The sequence below is a fragment of the Cydia amplana genome, chromosome 12 (assembly GCF_948474715.1).
Source record: "Cydia amplana chromosome 12, ilCydAmpl1.1, whole genome shotgun sequence".
Classification (NCBI taxonomy): domain Eukaryota; kingdom Metazoa; phylum Arthropoda; class Insecta; order Lepidoptera; family Tortricidae; genus Cydia; species Cydia amplana.
Window position 1 is genome coordinate 15,929,072 of NC_086080.1, and position 23,694 is coordinate 15,952,765.

At 38.8% G+C, this 23,694-nt stretch overlaps 1 protein-coding gene across 1 annotated transcript; it reads right to left on the reverse strand.

Moving 5' to 3' along the window:
- Positions 1–3,081: 3,081 nt before the first annotated feature.
- Positions 3,082–23,111, reverse strand: LOC134653168 (uncharacterized). Its single transcript, XM_063508516.1, has 10 exons — positions 22,932–23,111; positions 21,198–21,327; positions 19,805–19,909; positions 17,766–17,993; positions 15,959–16,053; positions 14,999–15,230; positions 13,577–14,718; positions 12,930–13,113; positions 10,868–11,088; positions 3,082–3,250 (listed from the first exon to the last, which is right to left on the reverse strand). The coding sequence occupies exons 1-10, from the start codon at positions 22,937–22,939 to the stop codon at positions 3,082–3,084; spliced, it is 2,514 nt and encodes an 837-aa protein (XP_063364586.1). The 5' UTR covers positions 22,940–23,111.
- Positions 23,112–23,694: the final 583 nt, after the last annotated feature.

A 23,694-nucleotide genomic window follows, 5' to 3' on the forward strand; every position in this document is an offset into this window, starting at 1 on the left:
CAATGGCAACTTTTCTAATGTCCTTCCAAATCATGTAAAAATATAAAATAATTATTAAAAAAAAAAAACAATAAAAACAGTCCAATCGAGTTCAGATATTTTATCTAGGACTAATTATGGAATTTTAAAAAGCTAATAAGATATACAGGACCCCCCCCCCCCCTTGTATAGTTGTTTCATGTAATTCGTTGATTAGACTATCGTAAATTGCACTAAAGTGTATGGTTTGTATAAATAAGCACTCATTTTGGCTGTTAAAATAATAGCACTAGCATACGAAGAATAGTAAATATGCAAAGAACTAGCTTTGGACGCGTTACATTTTGTAAATTTCTTAAAACTAGGTAAAACAGTAATTCATTTCATGATGCCACGAGACTCTTGAACCTGAATCCTCTATTAGCGGAGACATAATAACACACAGTTTACGGGTTACCTTGAACGGCGTACGCCAGTCATTACATGACTATCGCAAACAATTGATGATTGGATCCTGTAAGTAGATCGCCTTTTTCGATGGACGCAATAAGATTTAAGGAGTTAAGGAGATATCGTGGTCACGGCACCAACGCAAAACTTGTTGGCAGTCAAATTAGGGGTTATCAAAGAAGGTATAAAATACCACAACACAATTGTCAGACGTAATCCATTATGAGTTATGAGGATATCTCGTGGCAACGTTAAATATATCAAAATAATAACATAACTTGGAATGTCAAATAATACTGAATAACAAAAACATGGAATACAAAGTATACATAAAAACTTTGCTAACAATACTCTGATTGGATGGCAAGATTGAGCGCGCATAGCTATCATTATCATACTTGGCCAGAAACTTATATCTAATGGCAAGAATGAGATGAGCTACATAAGAATACAAATCGTGACTGCTGCAATTTCTTAGAAACAATAAAGTAAGCAGAGGTAGCGTAATTTAGTATTTCCAATTAACACATTCAGTGCTACACGCTACGAACGCAGCCGATAACATGCAAAATCCCGTAGATAAAAACAGAACACGACTATCGGGTCACTGGCACTGACCGTTAATAATTTTCATAAAATAAATGAAAGCCTGAAAAGTTAAACTTACTAAATCGTCATGTGTACAGTGTAGTAATATTTTGTCTGATTCATTGGTGAACTAGCTTATTGGGACCTATTTCATTAGTCGGATAATATTTCGATGTTTTGTTTCAAAGTCATGGTAGTAGGTAGGTATATTTAACTATTATTTGAAAAGGTCTCTGGAACATCCAGTCTTCAAATACTGTGGAAGCGGTTGCCTTTCTTAAAGTAGGACAAATTATTTATACTTTTCACGTCTACCACTTTTTGTTCTGTTAGGTACTTATGTGTATGCTCGGTATATACATAATGTACATATAATATTTATTAGAACGAAACTAGTAGGAGGGATGAGAATGATATGTAGACACCTTGTATACAAATCTTGTACTGGTCATAAATTCTGCAAATTGAGATAAAACATTTGCAAAGGGCAAAGTAAAAAAGTACTTTGGTCATAAAATAAATCTTGATCAAAATATAAATGGGATCAAGGAATACTTTTCATCTTATTTTAATCCCACAAACACCTACTATAATAGAAGAGAAATTACCGAAGCAGTCCTAGAGTTAACACTTTACTGCCAAAAGTCTATTTAGTACGGGAATTGGGAAGCATGGAACCGAAAGTTAAGACATACAGTTCCTAATAACAATAAAAACATACTTATATCTAATATATCTGGGATACAATACTTGATAAATAAACTAGCAAATACGTTTTTGTATAATTAAAAATCTATGGCAAGGTCAAGACCCTATTTAGGTAAAAAATAAAGTATTTTAGCGTGACTGGACGAGTGCTAAGCACAATTTGTGGTAAGCACCTACATGATGTCGCAAAATTAATTTATTTTATGATTTTGTGACATCTTGTATAAATAGTGAATTCTACATTATAATAAGAGTATAAAATAAGGAATAATATTCCAATTACACATCTACCTATTACTTCTAGACGGTATCAGAGATTGACTGCGTCACAAGCTTACACTAGAATACCGAAACAATACACCGCGTTCCACTTAGTCATTACCTGGTATGAGTTAAGGATACCTACTTTATTTATCTATACTGAACATAGCCGCCATGATGCCCATGATATTTCAAGTTCCATGCCATTATTTAACACATACAAGCATACACTTTTGTATTCAGTATTCGCTTAATGTATCTAACACTATGATTGGTTGTTCTAAACTATAACTTGAGGAATGGTTCTTATGGCGGTAGGGTATATCGGCGACGCATCTGAAGACTACCGCGAGAATTTTGGCAGCGCAGGTCGCGCTCGTGCATAACCATTCATCGATAGTATAAGGTAGGAAAAGTGTAAGAAAAATGTGCTCCCTAGTGTAACTGAAATAAATGTCGCGTACTGCGTTATTTGACACTTGGTCTTCAAATAAACTTAACCAGAAATACCGCATAATGAACGCAGCCGGAGAGCGCCATTCGTTTTACTTTTCGTCAAATTCGAAGCAGGAAACTTCGTCGTCGTAGACTTCACTCATCTTTGGTAAAACTTATACCTAAAAGGGCCCAGAGCAGGGTCTTCATTGGCATCAGAAGCCTCACTATAAGTACACGTAGGTTTATATAAACGTAGCGGCAAGGTCGCGATGTAGCGGCCGCCGTGAGTTGCTCTACTGGTATAGCTATTTCAGCCCATAGATCAGACCTCACTCGACTTTCCTTAGCCCCGCAACATCTGCGTCTAGGAAACATTCCTATCCTCGTCCTAGCTTTACAGCCGAGTACGTAGGACACAGACAAGGCATCCTCTAGACTGAGCATAGTAACGCTACCCCCTCTGCCACTTATACGGTAGTTTTACTCCATCTTCGAGTCAATCCCGTGCCGTGATTGGTCCGTGTCTTTGAACGGACCAATCACGGCACGGGATTCGCTCACCTCGTCCCCCCGCACCCCCGTATTTTTGGCAGCATCGGTTTCATGAAATAATTGCTCTAAACTCAGTCTAGAGGATCCCTAGTCTATGACGTAGTATTATATGATGGTGGCGGCGTGGTCGCGGTGGAGCCGGCGGCGCGCGCGCAGGGCGGCGGCGGCGAGGGGGTCGGACGGCGCGGGCGGGCCGGGGCCGCGGGCCGCGCTCTCCTGGTAGTAGATCTGCGCGCCGCCCATCGACACGCCCACCACGCAGCTCTCGTCGCTCCTGGAAACGGTGTATTTCTTATTATCCAATAGGGATGATGACACATGTTGAATTTTATAACAAAATCTAGTAAAATTGATAGCAAACGAGCAATTTATCACAATAATGTGGATATTAAAATAAAATATTGAAAAATTGCAAAAATACAGGCCCTGAAAGTTTCAAAATTTAAGTTTTTTTTTAACTTCCAAAAACGATAAAAGTAAGGGTACCATTCGATTCCTTACATTTCATGCAATAAAATATTGTATAGCAACTATATACATAAACGCAATATTTCACCGACAAAAACGCAATTTTCTTGTTTTGTCCATACTACAAGATGGGCGATGACGTCACGGCCCTTGGCCGTTTTGTATAGGGCGTTTCGCGATTGAAATGCGACTGTCGGCCTTTGACTACAATTTCTGACTTTTGTGTTACTTTAATGCAATAGGTCCTGTAAGAGGGATATTATAAGTAGACTATGGCAACACCAGACATTGTCATGATGGCTTCATGTATGAAGACAGTGTTGATTAAATAAAGATAACTTTTAATAAAAACATCTTCTTATTTACATGGCGCAGTCGAATCTAAAGTGAACGAACGTGAACAGTATTAGGAGAAGTAAATGGGCGCAGTGGTTAGTGATGTGAACTTATAAAATGGAAACTCTAAAACAACCGCCGCCATTATCCCTACAAGGAGATCCATCGGAAAATTATAAAAAATGGCTACAAAGATTTAAACTCTATTATACTGCCACGGGGGCAAAACAACGATTAGACGAAGAAAGCAAGATTGCTTTATTTCTTCATTGCATTGGTGAAGAATGTATAGAAATTTACAATAATTTTGACAATGAAAAAATTAAGACCTATGAAGAGCTCGTTGAGCAGTTCTCAAAATATTTCTTGCCACTAAGCAATGAAAGTATCAACAGAAATGTCTTCTTTAGACGTAAAATACAAGAAGGGGAGACTTTGGACGAGTATGTCAACACATTGAGGACCCTAAGTGCAGACTGTAATTTTGGAACACTTAGGGACAGTTTAATAAAAGATCAGATAATTAGAGGAATTAAAAAGAAAAATGTTGTGGAGCGTCTACTCAAAGAATCTGACCTGGATTTGCCAAAATGCATAAAAATTTGCAAAACATATGATTATACAGAAAAACAAATTAAGGACTTTGATGTTGAAGAACAAGCAGTAAGTGTAGTAAAGAAGGACAAAAGCTATAGTTATAGATCTAAAGAAAATACTGAACAAAGAAAACAACCAGAGAGAAGAAATTATGGATCAAGAAATATGAGAGATCAATCTGAGGAAGCAGGTACAAGTGGATATCAGCGGTCACAGTCTACTACCAGACCTCCATGTCACAGATGCGGCTTTGTACATGGTTTCAAGTGTCCAGCGTTTAATCAGGTTTGCAAAAAGTGTAACAAATTCGGGCATTACGGAAAAATGTGTAGAAATGTCAAGAATGTGAATGTAGTAGATCTGTCATCGGATGAAAGTGATATTGTGTTAGGTATGGTGCAAATTAATTCGATTCAAAGGAAAGAAGACTATGAGGCCATTCAAATACATGGTCACATTATAGACTTTAAATTGGATACTGGTGCGGACTGCAACGTGCTTCCATTAAGGTATGTTAAGAAACTCGGATTAGAAAATAAAGTGGAAAAAAATGCAAACAACTTGTATAATTATGAAGGAACAGAGCTGAACTGCGTCGGTAAAATTAAATTAACTGGAAATTTTATAAATAATAGACAAGTACAATTGAAATTCTATGTTATCGACTCAGTTCGCCCGATTCTACCAGTGTTAGGTCGTAAATCAATATTCAAGGAAGAACTAATGGAAAGAAAATATCTAAATTGTATAAAAAATGACTGTAATAATCTCACAGAAAATTATAAAGAACTGTTTGATGACAAAATTATAGGCACTTTAAGTGGTTCAGACTATAAAATCAAGTTAAAAGAAAATGCTCAGGGCAAAGTGGAATCTTGTAGGAAAGTACCAATATCATTACACGAGAGCTTGAAAAGGGAATTAGATAAAATGGAAAAACTTCAAGTTATTTCAAAAATAACAGAGCCGACTGAGTTTGTTAGCAATATAGTTATTGTAAAAAAACCGAATGGGAAAATTAGAGTTTGTTTAGATCCAGGAAATTTAAATAATTGTATTATGAGGGAACATTTCAAATTACCTACCTTTGAAGAAGTGTCTAGTAGAATGGCAGGTGCTAAAGTATTTAGTAAACTGGATGCATCTACAGCATTCTTTCAAATTAAACTTCATGAGGATAGTGCTAAACTGTGCACGTTCTCTACACCTTTTGGTAGATATTATTTTAAACGTCTACCATATGGGCTTTGTTCTGCACCAGAAGTTTTTCATCGTAGATATAAAGAAATTTTTCAAAATATAAATGGATGTGAAGTGTTTGTTGACGACCTAGTAGTATATGGTAAAGATCAAGCAGAACATGATGAACGTTTATTAAAAGTATTACAAATGGCAAAAGAAAATGGGGTAAAGTTTAATTCAACTAAGTGTGTATTTGGAAAGTCAGAAATAGAATATCTAGGACACCTACTGACTAAAGATGGTATAAAGCCTGATCCTACAAAAATAGACTCTATAATTAAAATGGAAAAGCCACAAAATGTAAAAGAATTGCAGCGCTTGTTAGGAATGATCACATATGTGGCCAAGTTTATACCATCTTTATCACAAGTTTGTAGTCCTCTAAGAAATTTAATAAAAAAAGATGTAGAATGGTTGTGGTCAAAAGAACATGATGATTCCTTTTGTGAACTTAAAAAAATATTAGTTTCAGACCCTGTGCTGCAATATTATGATGTCAGTAGACCAGTGAAATTGTCAGTAGATGCTTCAAAAGACGCTCTTGGAGCGGTATTATTACAAAATGACTTACCGGTAGCTTATGCCTCCAAATCCATGACCAGCACTCAAAAATTATATGCTCAAATTGAAAAAGAACTCTTAGCCATTTTATTTGGATGTTCTCGCTATCATCAATATATTTATGGTAAACAAATTGCAGTTGAGACTGACCACAGACCCTTAGAGTCAATTTTTAAGAAACCCATATGTGATATACCATTAAGATTACAGCGCATGCGTTTACACTTGCAGAAATATGACATAATTGTGAAATACAAACCTGGAAAAGACCTTTTGATAGCTGATGCATTATCTAGACATAATTTAAAAACAAATGATAATCTTCTAGAACAGGAAATTGAGGCTCAAGTTAGGATGGTTGTGAGTTCTTTACCAGTAACAGATAGGAAATTACAAATTTTTAAGGATGAGACAAATAAAGACACAGATTTACAACAAATAAAATATTACATTTTGAATGGATGGCCAAGTATTAAAGATATTCCTAATAGTTTGAGACCATACTTTACATTTAGTGGAGAACTGTATGTGTGTGATGAACTGATTTTCAAGAATAACTGTATTATTGTTCCACAAACCTTAAGATCAGACATGTTAGAGCGTATTCATTACAATCACATGGGATTAGATAAGTGTAAGGCTAGGGCTAGATCATGCATGTTTTGGCCGTTCATGTCAAGAGACATTGAAAATAAAGTTTTGAATTGTAGTACATGTGATAGGTTTAAGAAAAATAATATAAAAGAACCTATGCAAATTAGGGAAATGCCAAATAAGCCATGGTGGCACTTGGGTACAGATGTATTTCACTATAAAGGAAAAAACTTTATAATTGTAGTGGATTACTATAGCAAATACTTTGAAGTGTCAGAATTGAAAGATTTACGACCAGAAACTACAATAGATGCATTGAAAGCTATCTTTAGTAGATTTGGGATCCCTGAATATTTGTATAGTGATGGGGCGACTAACTATACTAGTATCAAATTTAAAGAATTTGTTACTAGTTGGGGTTTTGTACACAAAACAAGCAGTCCTACCTATGCCCAGTCTAATGGATTAGCGGAGAGATATATTCAAATAACTAAGAATCTTTTTAAAAAAGCTGATTATGAACAAAAAGATAGATACTTAAGCCTGTTAGAATATAGGAACACACCAATTTCAAAGGAATTTAATTATAATACGCCTTCAGAATTGTTAATGGGCAGGAAAATTAAGGGTTTGTTGCCTAGTATTCAGAAACCTAGTAAAGAAAATTGTAATGTGCAAAAAATATTGTATGACAATGCATGGAAACAAAAACAGTACTATGATAGAGGATCAAAAAACTTGGGAAAGCTAGATGAGGGTCAAAAAGTTGTATTACTTAATAATAATAAACCTAACAGCTATGCTGAAGTAGTGAGAAAAGATAGCAGACCCAACTCTTTTCAAATTAAAACAGAAACTGGACAGAACTTGTTTAGGAATAGAAGGTACTTAATAAATTGTAAAAATCAGAGAGAAATGAAAACTGTAAGAGATAGCCCAATATTGTATAGCGATGAGGAGGAACCGTTGACAGTATTTGAAGGGTATAGAAGAAATAGTATTGCTGATATGACAGATGATAGCTATGTTTCAGAACAAAGTAAGAATATTGTTGATGTTCAGAACTACACAGAACAAAATGAGAATGGTCAAAGTATTGCTAATGAAAATAACAATTCTGCTATAAGAACTAGAGCAGGTCGACTGATTAAGAAACCTAGCTATCTCTGTGATTATCAAACTGATTAAATTTGATAGTTTATGCTTTTATATGTGTTTTAATTATTTAGCTATTATTGTAAAAAGTCTACTTGCTAGTAGACAGACATGTCATGGTTGTAGCTGCTTGAAAAGAAAGGGGATGTAAGAGGGATATTATAAGTAGACTATGGCAACACCAGACATTGTCATGATGGCTTCATGTATGAAGACAGTGTTGATTAAATAAAGATAACTTTTAATAAAAACATCTTCTTATTTACAGGTCCCATATAGACATTTGATCCTAAAAAAACCCGATCGATTGATACCATAAAAATAAATTAGTCATGTAGCCTATTGTACAGCGGGACTTAATCGCGTATCTAAGTTTTAAGATTCACCTCCGACGTTTCGAGGACGGCGTTGTCCCCGCGGCCTCGGAGAAGACTGGCCAAAGTTGACATCGGCATCTTCTAACCGCGCGAGTTTTTCGAACTACCCGCGCGTTCTCGAAACGTCGGAGGTGAATCTTAAAACTTAGATACGCGATTAAGTCCCGTTGTACAATTTAATAATGTGTATAAAATCGTGAAAGTTTAAATCGGTGTAGTGTATTTCTTGTCAAATCTACAATTGAAAAGTCCTACTCGAGTCTCCGCCGAGACCAGGGGGGTTTCACTCCGCAGTTTAGGTACATTTGGCCGGCGCGCCCACCGGACAGGCGTATAGGAGTGGGCTGCCGCTCGGCGCGCACAATTGTCGTGTCACGTGGCGCTCGCGCAAAATTGAAAATACACAATGGCTTCGAAACTTACTTCCGCGAGAATCAGACATGCTATCTTCGGATAAAAAATGTATGTTTACATAATCAACGTTTGTAATTCCTACATATTTATCTTTAAAACAATAAATCAGTGGGTATAGGTATAAAAACTTGTCAAGTAATAACCCCGTGCCGACACTCACAGCTCGGTCATAAAACTGCGGCGCGCAAAGGAGATTCACGGTTCGTTCGCGGTTATAAGTTTCAATTTTGCTTGCAGGCGGCGATATAGGTGTAATTTTATACCTAAACCTGACTTTTGTGAAGGAGTGAATTTTCTGTACGGTAGTACTATTAGTTATTCTGTGCCGAGACCCTAAAACGAACGCACGCAAACCAAACTGACGATCGCGGTCATATCACTATCTCTCTCACTCTACCTAAAACCACGCGAGTGTGAATGAGAAGTTTTACGACCCCCGTCGTCAGTTTCATTTGCGTCTACTATACAGGGTGGATTTTCTTTTTGGGTCAGTGAGGGCAGCTACCAGATCCCGTGCTGCGACGAGAAAACGGTCTTAGAAGACCTTCCTTCGATTTCAAATGAATGAAGATTGGCTTTTACAGATTTTGGAAAAACATACAGGGTGCGAGAAAAAGGTCATTTTTGACAAACTTTTTTTTTGATGCCAATCGATCCCATTCCTATTAAGGATCAAAAGCTTGTATGGAACCAAAAAAATTTTTCCGGCTAGAAAAGCCACAAATCGAGGAAAACTTTTCCCATACAGTTTGTATGAAAATGAAAACTTGAATTTTTCACATGCTATTTTTGTATGCCAATCGATTCCATTCCTATCCAGTATCAATAGTTTCCTAGGGGTCAACTTACGGTAATGTACTTAAAAGCCACAAATTAATAAAAAAAAATTCCATACTTACTATGGAGAAAATGTGAAATGTTATTCTCAATTTTCTATCTCGCCCATCAGTCCTACAGCAATGTCTTCATACAGTATTATGATCCTTAAATGTAACAGGACTGCTTGGCCAGATAGAAAAATGTGAATTAAATTTCACTTTTTCTCCATAGTAAATGTATGGAAAAAGTTTTCTTTAATTTGTGGCTTTTTAGTACATTACCGTAAGTTGACCCCAAAGAGACTATTGATACTGGATAGGAATGGAATCGATTGGCATACAAAAATAGCATGTGAAAAATAAAAGTTTTCATTTTCATACAAATTGTATGGGAAAAGTTTTCCTCGATTTGTGGCTTTTCTAGCCGGAAATTTTTTTTTGGTTCCATACAAGCTTTTGATCCTTAATAGGAATGGGATCGATTGGCATCAAAAAAAAGTTTGTCAAAAATGACCTTTTTCTCGCACCCTGTATGTTTTTTCCAAAATCTGTAAAAGCCAATCTTCATTAATTTGAAATCGAGGGAAGGTCTTCTTAGACCGTTTTCTCGTAGCAGCACGGGATCTGGTAGCTGCCCTCACTGACCCAAAAAGAAAATCCACCCTGTATAATATCGCCGAAAAAATCGTAACAGCGATATGTGGCCTCAACCCCTTTATAAGAAAGAAAGAATATCAGATATCACAAATTAAAATTGAACCCTATCACTTCGAAATATAATTCAAAATCATATTCTCATCCTGCTTTATAAAGACAACACTTCTATGGAGCACCACCACCCAATTATACAACTGACCTTAGAATCATCTCCAACATATCTGGATCGTTAGCCAACTCGTGATGTATAAGTCATAGATTAGTATATGTTATTGTATAAGCCCCCGGGCCCAGGCCCGCCTTTAACAACATGGCCCCTCGGCATTAAGAATGAAGCAGTCTGTATGTATCGAGAATGCAAGAAACTTTTAGATAAATAAATAATAAATAAATAAATAAATATTATAGGGACATTCTTACACAAATTGACTAAGCCCCACGGTAAGCTCAAGAAGGCTTGTGTTGTGGGTACTCAGACAACGATATATATAATATATATAAATACTTAAATACATAGAAAACAACCATGACTCAGGAACAAATATCTGTATCATCATACAAATAAATGCCCTTACCAGGATTCGAACCCGGGACCATCGGCTTCATAGGCAGGGTCACTACCCACTAGGCCAGACCGGTCGTCAAAGTTGATGTCGTTAGATGAAGTTTTACCTTAGAATCATCTCCGACATGTCAGGATCTTCAGCCAACTCGTGATGTATGAGCCCCATGGTGGCTATATCGAGCGCGGCCCACGGCCCGCCCTTGCGCACCGTGCCCCAATCGGGGTCGAGAGTGAGATAGCTGTAGTCGCTCGCGTCGTCCGCGCCTGCGCCGAGGGGCTCCATGCATTTTTGCTCGATGGGGCCCAGTGCGTTTAGAGAGGTTTCCCACTGAAAATAATATAAATTATTTAAGAAAAGCAAAGTTGTTTATGCCTCGTAAATGTTCTAATATTGAGACGTATGAGACCCGAGCGGACGTATGTTCAAAAAATTAAATCTTGAGAGTAACGACGGGTTCTATTGGACATGATAGGTGAACACTTGCCTGCGAGTGAAACACTAAGGGTCGGTTGCACCAAACTGTTCGTATCGTTACAGAGTTCGCTACAGTGTTTCTTTTCTAAGATCACATATTTGACAGTTATGAATTCACCCTTATAGATATGATGCTAAGATTACCGTTTAACTGATAGCCTTAAAGTCATATATATATATATATATTAAACGGTAATCTTAGTAACTTATAAGGGTCAATTTGTAACTGTCAAATATGTGATGTTAAATATATTAGAAACGGGTCACTCACGTATTTTAAGTCGAAAAACGCTCGACATGTTTCACTTCGTACCGAGAAGTGTCATCAGGAGCTTGCGTTTACGGTGGCGGCCCGGCGCAGACTGCGGGCCGTAGCTCTCCGCGCCCGATGACTCGGCGCAGGCGCCGGTGGCAGCAGGGAGGCGTGAGTGACCCGTTTCTAATACATTTAATATGTCTTTGTCTCACGGAAGTTTTGTTATGTGATGTTAGAATAATTTCACTGTAAATTTTTATGTATGGAAAGTTTCATAGTAGAGCGCCGAGGCGCGCCGGCTGACGTTGATCAGTCTGTCATATGTGGTCGGTGCAACTGGCCCTAAATGACGATACCCATGTGAAGACCCTCTGCCCCTACAGGGTGCGTAAGAATAACAATATAAGTTAAGATCTAACTCACCAAGGAGTTGATGACGTCGATGTCGTCAGCCGCGCCGACGTCTACGAGCGCTAGTAGCGCCATGTTGTGGAGGCCGCTCACGAATAACCCGCATTTGACGGCGTGTTGCGTGTAGGAAGGTAGCCAAGTCTCAGTAATGTCTCACCAAGGAGTTGATGACGTCGCTGTCGTCAGCCGCGCTGACGTCCACGAGCGCTAGTAGCGCCATGTTGTGGAGGCCGCTCACGAATAACCCGCATTTGACGGCGTGTTGCGTGTAGGAAGGTAGCCAAGTCTCAGTAATGTCTCACCAAGGAGTTGATGACGTTGATGTCGTCAGCCGCGCCGACATCCACGAGCGCTAGTAGCGCCATGTTGTGGAGGCCGCTCACGAATAACCCGCATTTGACGGCGTGTTGCGTGTAGGAAGGTAGCCAAGTCTCAGTAATGTCTCACCAAGGAGTTGATGACGTCGATGTCGTCAGCCGCGCCGACGTCTACGAGCGCTAGTAGCGCCATGTTGTGGAGGCCGCTCACGAATAACCCGCATTTGACGGCGTGTTGCGTGTAGGAAGGTAGCCAAGTCTCAGTAATGTCTCACCAAGGAGTTGATGACGTTGATGTCGTCAGCCGCGCCGACATCCACGAGCGCTAGTAGCGCCATGTTGTGGAGGCCGCTCACGAATAACCCGCATTTGACGGCGTGTTGCGTGTAGGAAGGTAGCCAAGTCTCAGTAATGTCTCACCAAGGAGTTGATGACGTCGATGTCGTCAGCCGCGCCGACGTCCACGAGCGCTAGTAGCGCCATGTTGTGGAGGCCGCTCACGAATAACCCGCATTTGACGGCGTGTTGCGTGTAGGAAGGTAGCCAAGTCTCAGTAATGTCTCACCAAGGAGTTGATGACGTCGATGTCGTCAGCCGCGCCGACATCCAAGAGCGCTAGTAGCGCCATGTTGTGGAGGCCGCTCACGAATAACCCGCATTTGACGGCGTGTTGCGTGTAGGAAGGTAGCCAAGTCTCAGTAATGTCTCACCAAGGAGTTGATGACGTCGATGTCGTCAGCCGCGCCGACGTCCACGAGCGCTAGTAGCGCCATGTTGTGGAGGCCGCTCACGAATAACCCGCATTTGACGGCGTGTTGCGTGTAGGAAGGTAGGTGCTCTAAATCAGAGTCGGAATCGTAGTCCGATTCTGAGTCTTGGCGCTGGGTTTTTGGTCTGAAACGATATCAGGTACAGATCACATGGACCTTATATTTAAACTGGACGCGTCTAGCTAGGTCATTCTGATGAAACACAAAATGACCTTGAATGATATCCAAACTCATTTTGCATTTGATCACAGAATTATTTTTTTGCAGTAGCTCTAAGGCAGCATTAAAAAAACTCAACGTGATCTACAGCGTACTGCCGTTTTCGTAGCGCTACGGTCGTAGCCGATCTCAGAGTTTTCCCGCTTTGTAGAGGAAAGCGACTACGAACAGAGTCAGCGTTCCTTCAATTCCAAAGTGTATCATTCAAGGCATTTCGCAGTTCAAGGAAAATGGAAGGAAGCTTGAATGAAATTTCTTGTTTGATCAAATATTTATAAATCGGATTATTTTGGTGTTGAAACAGGTCTGCCAGAGAGGGATCTGTCTAGAAATATAGAAAATCGACAAATTATTTACAGTATATTTACCTGTCATTGAACGTTATTTGTCGTTCAGCCGCCGGAGTAAACTCTCTTAGCTCGAGCGGCGTCATAACTCGACTGCTGTACCCGCTCGACTTATCCGAAAACGCCAGGTGACTTAGCTTTTCCATCAGCGGCGTCAATTGCACACCACTTAGTTTCTTCTTAAAGCTAGCCGACGAATCCGAACCGATCTGCGAATCTGAGCTTTCCGATAAAGACTTTAGAGGTAATGACAACGATTTTCGCCTGGACTGATCAACGGTTTTAGAATCTTTAGGGATTTTCTTTGGTGTCCGTTGAGGCGATTTCGTCAACTCCGAATCGAAGCCTTCGAATTTATCTTGCTCACATAGCTTCATGTTAAAAGTGAACATGTTGTCTTCTTTGGATAAATCCTGTTTCATGCTAGCGTAGTGTTGTTCTAGATACTGGTTGAATAAGGACTCTGATATCTCGATCCCGTCATTTCTGAATACTGGAAACGAAGGATCGTTAATTGTCATCGTACTGACGCTTTTCTGCATTTGGTCTGGAGACATATCATCGCTCAAAGGGACATGTGATCTTTTTAATTTGAATTTCGCTGTGGCTCTATTGGTCACGTTTTTAAAGGTTTCCTGTATGTCTATAACGCTCGCCATTTTCCGAATGGGTTCAGGTTTGTTTATGTAATGATCAGCGATGCAGTTTATGTCTAAGACTATTTTGTTGTCTCGCTTTTCGTTCTCAATGACTTTGGCACAATTTTCTATGTTCTTTAGGACGTCGGGTTCTGATTCTAGTTTCTCTTTCTGCGGGTCGGGGTTTTGGCAAATAGATAACATGTTTCCGTGGAGTCTTTTATATTCCAGCATGGGTGTGGAGCAGACACTAGTTTGTCCTGTGAATACTGTTTCGTTTTCCTTTGATTCCTCGTCCACGGATATTTGTGTTTTGAAGCTGAGAGACAACTTATTTGGTCTTGGTCTAGGTTTGTTGGTGAAAGGGACTACGTCGGGCATGGTTGGGGGAGGGGGGTCGTGCGGGTCGCGGGTGGGAGGGGAGATCATCGTGTGGTCCTCTTCTGGCACGGCGGTGAACAGGAGGGATTTGTCTCGCTTCATCCCGGTAGGAAAGTCGCGCTTGTCCCGTTCGGATTCTTGGTTCTGCAGAAGAACAGACATAGTTACTTTAGACTGCTGTTGATATAGATAAAGTCCAGTGGTCTAAGGTCCAGTGGTCATGGGTTCAAGTCCCACCCAAGACAGTAAATTTACCACGTAATAATGTTACCTTTTTAAACATAACAATCATCCTCCCCATTGTGGCTGAATACTTGCATCTTGTCTACTTTTGCTTCTTAGCAACGGTAAACGACATATAGCTGAGCGCCAAAGATGTTTCTGTCTCAGTACCTACTATGTAGAATATACAACATAATGTTACCTTTTTAAACCTAGCAATCATCTCCTCCCCATTGTGGCTGAACTCCTGCATCTTCTCAGCTTGTTTCTTGAGGCTGTTATACATCTTCTTAGCCACGTATACCACCAGCAGCTGAGCGCCTAGCGGTAGTGGTGTTTCTGTTTCAAGGGTCTCTGCAGGAGACTTTATCCGGTACGGGTCTACTACGGTTAGGTAGGACGTGAGGCTTGGTGGTAGGAGTGTTGCGACGATTCTGTGGAATAAATTAAGGTTTTTTACAATCTTAGTACATAGTTTAATTTTTCAATCTTTTTCATGACGCGACCCCCTTAGTATGTACAAAATTGTTTGCTTTTGTGTTGCCTCACAGCTAGTAGAGGCTTCCCACCCACGAGGCGAGGCGACCCACAGTTTGAAAAACACATTTTTAAACTTTAAAAAGTCGTTATAATGTGCTTACGTACCAGTTTTAAGCTTTAGTTTACATGTGTTGGTATGTCTTGTTCCCTATTTTATATGAGATATGAGTTTGAATCCATCGAGTCTATCAAAGACAATATGTGTCGAAGTCTAGTCAAAGGCCCCACTTTGTCACTTACTACAAGGACGAGATTTGCTTGTATATTTATACGAGTAACCTGTCAAAGCATCTTTACGGTAAGCGACTAAGTGGGACATATTGCTTAGAAACGACACATATTTTACTTATTATGCCATATAAATGCACGGATCTTTGTCATGTGATAAATATAGCCGTGTACGACATTAACTGGAGACTAAAGTCTTAAGTCCTAGTATTAAGTTCTCCGGTTTCCAAACTTTTTAGATCCGAGAGCGAAAGCCAGCCTTCCATACTTTCTTGTGGACTGTATTTTTTTTAGGGGACATCTTACACAGATCAATCTAGCCCCAAACTAAGCAAAGCTTAGCCCCAAACGAGTTGTGGTTTGCAGAAAGCTGTCCTAAAAGGCAGGGTCTTACTTGTTATTGTATAGCACGACACCACCCAACACGCCGCGGTTGCGACGACACTGCTCCAGTATCTGCATGGATTCCAGATACACTGATGTGGCACTCTGTAAAAACATGGGCGTGGCTTAATTAAAATTTAATTTTAACCACGTCTATTCGCTAGGTGCACGACTGGTGCTGCCCTCATTCTGTAGGCTTTTCTACGTTAAATCTTATGGAGTAAAATTAGTTCAAGCGGCTGCCGCTAGTACTAATGTCAGACATTCCATAAGATTACCTGTGTTTGTGACAATCAACGCCACGTCTCCCTCCACCGACTTCGCACCTTGCCTATTGTCGACTTTGAACCTTGTCAGAATGCACGAAGGTTGATATTGGGCTGTACATAGCCGCGCGTGTCAGTTGCTTTGGCGTTCAAACGGTTTATACCATGATAGGAGGGGCTGATATGACCATAATCGTTTTAGCATGTAATATATTTGTACCCACACACATCTATGTGTGTGTATAATACGTCAGGAGCGATATCAGTAAAAATTTCAAACCTTTACAATGTACTTGACGTAAACGAACCTACCTATTCCTTCATTACGTAAACAGTTTTATAAGAAGTTTTTAAAGCAACTGTTTGAGGCGTGGACATAAACGGAGAGGTTTTTATTTGAACCTTATTGAGTTATTCTGAATTTTAGTGCCAATAGTTCTGCTACTTACCTACTACTAAGTTTATCTGAAAAACATCGTTCATTTAAGCAAGCGGTCGGCAACCTTTTAGCAGCCAAGGGCCACATAGTAGTTTACGAATTTGACGCGTGCCGCATTTTGTTAATATTTATGACTTTATCAGACATTGTCGTTTGTCAATATTACATACAAAATAGCCAGGGAGACTCGCGGGGCGCAAGTGACAGGTTCACGGGCCACATGCGGGCCGCGGGTTGCCGACCGCTGATTTAAGCGATCAGATCGACCACAGATTTTCCCACAATTTTACGATTTGTGACTTGTATTCTAGGTGTGTCTAAAGTGAATTGTATTAGATTCAGAGTCAAGGCCCCTAAGCATGAATAGGGACAAAAACAAGTAGGTAACGAGTAAGGTAACGTAATATTTCCACCCTCTTCGCAAACACATTATGTCGTTGGCCACCGGCCGGCAAAGCAAACAAATAGGTAGGTACTCCAAACATTATCTTATCTCTGTCTACGGTAATTCTGTATTTATTTTGTAATATTCTGGCTTCTGTTAATAGCGACGTAGCTAGTGACTCATGATTTAAAAAGATGTAGGTATTACTGATAAATTTAACTATCACTTAATTAATGCAGAAGATTTCCGAGTTTTGGTACCGTCCATGATCAAATATGTTGAAATATTGACCGGTTAGTATTTTCACGGTTCATATGGGGTAGGCACGTCAAAATAAGACGGTTTCTAGGTATATATTTACTTCCGGAAAGTACTTGATCATAGTCTAGATAAAATCAAGATTAGCTTCGATTTTATCCAGACTAAGATTTGAAATATTGAGTGTAGTCAAGACATATTAACACAAAGACTAGAGGTAGACTTTTGAAATCTAAAATAGCTTGGAACTTTTTGCTTCATAACGAGGAGCTTTACCGAGTGGGGTTTTGTGTTGGCTGACCGACGCAGCTGGCTAGCTGCAGCTTTGATGTATGGCCATTGACTGTCACTCAGGCCCGGATTTAGAGCCTTGGTATGGCACTTAGAATCTAGGCCCCGGCCCCCTTCGTCATCTCAAAACCATTGCTAGGTTGCCTGGGCCCCTAGCCCCAAGCCTTGTGTCACTCACCTTTGGTAGGCTAAGCATTGGCACACGCTGGAAGATATGACATCCATACTGCAGCACAGGCAAGTACGTCTCGAAGATCTGATACAGCTTCTCCGAGAGCCGTTTCTGGTCTTCCATCTGAACAGCTAGAGCTTGCAGGTCCCCGTGGTACACTTTGATCATGGACGTGAGGAGGGACGCGCGGTTTTTGAGCACCCAGTCGGGAATGTTGCGGTCGCTGCCTATGGCCTAGGGTAAAAGTTTATATTAGACTAAACACAAATCGTTATAATCTGTATTATATTATGACTGTAAATACTTGAGAGCTTTTTTAGGGTTCCGTAACCAAAAGGTAAAAACGGGACCCTATTACTAATTTAAATAACTAGCAACCCGCCCCGGCTTCGCACAAACCAAATTACACACCTAAACCTTTACTCTATTGACTGGTGAAAATTACCTACATATACACAAACAGACAGACGCGACGGGGACTTTGTTTTATCAGGTGTTGATATGGGTGTTATGTTACAAAACCTGTTCAGAAGCAGTTATAGATTGTAGAAGAAAAAAAATCGAGGCCCCAAGGTTTAATAGTTTACCACGACCCGCATTACTTATAAGATATTTCGTCACAGCGATATCAATATCACCTATGTACAATTATACTCGTACAGTATCTAGAACAGTCGCCCTGGATAAAACCGCAATAGTCTTCTTATAATGCGGCCGAAAAATACTAGCTCAGTTTAATAATAAACCGCCTGTCTATTTGAAATAAAGTTATATAACAATTTACATCTATTTAAATAAAATTTTAAACATTTATTATTAACTGGTATAAAGATAACTGGTGGTAGCTATACAGATACATACAAAACCAGACTCCGCAATGTCACATGGGTGGCCGAACGTGCAACTAAATAACTTATGTAAACATGTCATGTTCGTCGTGCCTCCAGCAATAAGGTAAGGGTTTGTAGATAACCCTGGGTTATCTACACCTATAACTATAACCATAAATCTTTACGACTGACACGCCTATGCGTATCTATGCTCTTGACCATTGGTGGAGCTTATCTCGTTGCAATAAGGTTTCGAATGGTTTAATAATAGTTGATACGCGACGATGGAAAAGTGGATGAGTGAATGACGTCAGTAAACTACTTTTATTTGCGATTAAATGTCGATTAGCTCCTGTTGCGATTAGTTTAATACTAATATTTAATGAACACGTAATGGTTGAATTCAAGTTTAACTATTATTAAAATGTAGGTACTCAAAAATTGTTCCAGCGTAATAATTATCAATGTATGATACCCTGACCACATACTCGATGAGTGGCAGAGAGAGAATCTAGAACTGTATGGGAGACGAGGAGACGGAATTGACCGGGTCACTCGAAACGCGCACAAAATAAAGACCATCCCTCACACACTCAAAAAGACAGCAAAGTCTATCCATATTACAGCACCTGTAGTCTATATTAAGTTGTCAAAATCCATAACAGAGGCTGTAAGCGATCCAAGTTTTAAATATAAATTAAAAAAATGGCTTATTGAAAAATGTTTCTACAGTTATAAATAATTTATTGAACATAAAGAAATAACATTCAATAGTGTGTATGAATAATTATTAAATTATATTTTATATTTGTTTGAATAATTATTAAATTATAACAATTAAATAATGAGTTATAAATAATTGCAAGCTATTATTTTTATAAATTGTGATGTGACCGTAATGAACAAATAAGTTGTGTGTAAATAATGTCGTATGTATAATAATTGAATAATATGTAAGTTGTGACCTGTAATTTATCATTACCAATAAAGGATGTCTATGTCTATGGCATGGGAAGTAGGCACAGACGTAGTGTGGCCGCGCTACTCGTCATGCCCACTGCTCTATTTTGCCGGTTTTTTGGCGCGAGTCAAAGGAAAGTATGGAGCTCCGCGATTAATCGCGCGAGTAGGGCAGTAAGTGGCCGGAGCGAGCAACATCGCGGCAGCGCGAGGAGCAGCGCGATGGGCATAGTCTGGCCGAGGTATGAGACTCACCAGAATGTATCTGCCGTACTCCCTGATGATGAACTTGCCGCTTTGTAGAGTGATGGCGGTGGCCTGAGAGAACAGCGACTTGACGCAGTGCGCGGCGCCTACCACCTGCGAAATATGGCTGTTAGGTGTGCGATGTACTGATCAGTGGCCGACCTTATGTCTTTGGAATAAGGTTGACGAATTGTCAGTTAACAGTGGACGTTGATATATTTAATGTCCGGCCGAAGGTAAGGTTTCAGTTGCGCTTTCGGTTTCAGCCGAAACTAGAGCAAAGAGAGGGTTCTGTTTCGATTTCGGTCGGTATCGAACTGACGATGAATAAAGTAGGCATTTTAGACACGTAGATAGAAGCCGAAAATGGTATTGAACCTCACTAGGTACCTAAATAAATGATGACTGTTTATAAAAATTACATTTGTTGAACTAGAAAATTTGGAAAGCAACTTTTTTAGGGTTCCGTAGCCAACTAGGAAGCCTTATAGTTTCGCCATGTCCGTCTATCTTGTCTCATTTGGCATGGATCCATAAATCAATCATGGAGACAAAGTCGTAAAATAAAATTTACATTTTTTTTAAGTAGATCTTACAAAAACTCCGAATGTATTAAAAAATTAATGGAATTAAATTATCTAGGTATAACAGCCAAGGCTACTCATAGAGCATTAGTGTGTTTTAACATCATTGTGTAATCTTAGACGCAATTAAATTGGTCAGAACGGGTTTTAGATAATTATTAATGAACCTGTTTGGTCGCATTTTTAACAACATCTTCACTGGTAGTGAGACTTTCTAAAAACGACATTTTAGAATCTATATTTATAATTAAATAGTTGCTTTATAAATAATTTCAGAAGGTAGGACCCTAGGACATTTAAATTTGAAAAATATACCTATTTTTAAAATGTTACCGAGCACTACAAGACAGGGCTTCTACGCGGGAAGTATCTGGTTACTGTAGTTAGTTTATAATTATATCAGATTATATAATACATTTTACATTTGAACACCCCACAAAATCAGTCAAGCAGTTAAAATTTCCACTGTAAAATTGAATAATGTGTAAAAATCGTGAAAATTTAAGTCTGTGATCAGTCAAGCCGCCTGATGAGAAGCGGTCACTGTCGCCCATGGACATAAGCAACATCGGAGGAGCCACTTAAGCCACAGAAGTATGTGAGATCATGTTTAATACCAACTCAGCATCAATTATTAGTCAGCTGAGTGTTAATAAATTGGGGCATTATCTATGAAAAAGGACCTTATTGTCGTTGGCGCTTACGCCGCACAGTGTCGCGCGGCATTGTATTTATATCGGAGCATCGTTAATAATGGCGTAACCGCCATCGACAATAAGGTCCCTTTTCATACATAACGTCACAATTGCAGTTCTTACCTGTCCAGCTAAGGCATGCCGCTGCGTGTCGGACACCCAACCAGGGTGGAAGTACAGAACAGCGTTGATGGGGTCATCCTCCTCGGCAATGCAGCATTGTGTGTCATACACAAACACTATCATCATTTCCCTGTTAGACAAATAATAATAATTAATAATAATTTGAGCCTATATACGTCCCACTGCTGGGCACAGGCCTCTCATGCGCGAGAGGGCTTGGTCTATAGTCCCCACGCTAGCCCAATGCGGATTGGGGACAAACATGTCAATATTTTATTTTAAAAGCGGCCAAGCGCGAGTTGGACTCGCCCATGAAGGGTTCCGTATTTAGGGGATTTATGACGTATTAAAAAAACTACTTACTAGATCTCGTTCAAACCAATTTTCGGTGGAAGTTTGCATGGTAATGTACATCATATATTTTTTTTTAGTTTTATCATTCTCTTATTTTAGAAGTTACAGGGGGGACACACACATTTTACCACTTTGGAAGTGTCTCTCGCGCAAACTATTCAGTTTAGAAAAAAATTATATTAGAAACCTCAATATCATTTTTGAAGACCTATCCATACATACCCCACACATATGGGTTTGACGAAAAAAAAAATTTTGATTTTCAGTTCTAAGTATGGGGAACCCCCAAAATATTTTTTTTTTCTATTTTTGTGTGAAAATCTTAATGCGGTTCACAGAATACATCTACTTACCAAGTTTCAACAGTATAGGTCTTATAGTTTCGGAAAAAAGTGGCTGTGACATACGGACGGACAGACAGACAGACAGACAGACATGCCGAATCTATAAGGGTTCCGTTTTTTGCCATTTGGCTACGGAACCCTAATAAATGAGTAATAAATGCTGAATATGCCTTGGAGGTGGTAGGTAAATACTTGCTTATGAGTTCCTTGGAAGTTAATTAATTATGTATGGGAGAATTGCTTAATATCCCTCGAATTATGGAATGATTAATATCTTTCTTGACTGAAGAGGATATCATGGTTATCGTATTATATTTAAAAATAATATACATGTTAGTAACATTAAAAACAATATACTTAAAGGTACTTCACTAGTTACACTTTTGATCTTAGATAATATAAATCTAATACCTTTAAACGAGCAATTCTTGCATATTTATTTATTTATATACATATATATTTCGGGAATCTCGGAAACGGCTCTAACGATTTCGATGAAATTTGGTATATAGGGGTTTTCGGGGGCGAAAAATCGATCTAGCTAGGTGATATCTCTGGGAAATCGCTAATCTTTTTAGATTTTATATGTTTTCCGAGCAAAGCTCGGTCTCCCAGATACTATCTACTTTAATGTCAACATATTGATTCCCTAATATTACATATAAATTTGGTTTTCAATTCTTTGTTATTATGTATCACAAAGAAAATTATATTGAAAAATTATTATAGGTAACACATTATTTAAACATTAGTAAATAATAAATACGCTTTATGTATATACATGTGGAAAACCACTTAATGCAATGTTTACATTCCAATACAAATTCGTGTCGAAAAGACGCGAAACAATTTTAACGATAATATTTTCATCCGTATAAAAGTAATAACAAGTATCACTAATAACGATTGCATTATGTACGCATGAATTGTGTTGTATACGGAATCAATTGTCCGCGAAGGTACACACGATATAGCATAGCATGCTCCGATAATCTTATTAGATGATCCTACTGTTTTATAAAATTAAACTACTCACTTGGCCATCTTGCTAGTAAATTCCAACTTCGTTTATAAATTTTGTCCTTTTTTACATTGGATTTATTAAAATTCACTTAAGAGGTAACTATACAATGTAAAATTATCGTAGACGATTTTTTTCACATGATTTCGCTCATTACTTCAGCGATCGACCGCTTTGCAAACACTGACATATTTGATTGATTTGACAACTCTTGACAGATGCAACAATAAATGTCCGCGTTGTACTATTTTTTTGTTTCAATACGACCCAAGTATAAAGCAAAGTACCGGGGTGTAATTCGGACCGGGGTCACACTATTTGAGTCTTAGTTTAGCACGCTATAAGCGGGATGTGTTTACAGCGCCATCTCTTAGCGAATAGATACCATAGATATAATAACAATACTTTTATGTGCTGCCATCTACAGGGGAATAGAATGCAAATAAACCATTTATTCTTTTTTTTAAATGTTCTAATGACTTTCACGTATTCTTCATTCTTATTCATTTCTTATTAGTTGGCAGTCACCAATAAAAAGTCATATTAATTGTACAAAAAGTTTGAATAGCATAAATATAATGATTGAACATTTTAGTCAAAGACAAAGAGTAAAGTAGTATAAATAATAATAATAATAAGTGTTTTTATATTTTACTTTTATATTCATATTATAAATAACCTAACGTAAGAGGAAAGATAAATAAATGAATAATAATAAAAATCATACCTATAAATAATAATAATAATAACCCCGCGGGGGCCGCTTGTGGCGAGCTGA

Bases quoted from the DNA above. Each gene is read 5' to 3' on its own strand.
- LOC134653168 (XM_063508516.1), bottom strand. The intron at 19,910-21,197 runs GTAAGAACTGCA...CATATTTCGCAG, and splicing joins GGCATGCCTTAGCTGGACAG to GTGGTAGGCGCCGCGCACTG. The intron at 13,114-13,576 runs GTAAATATACTG...ATATCGTTTCAG, and splicing joins CAAATAACGTTCAATGACAG to ACCAAAAACCCAGCGCCAAG.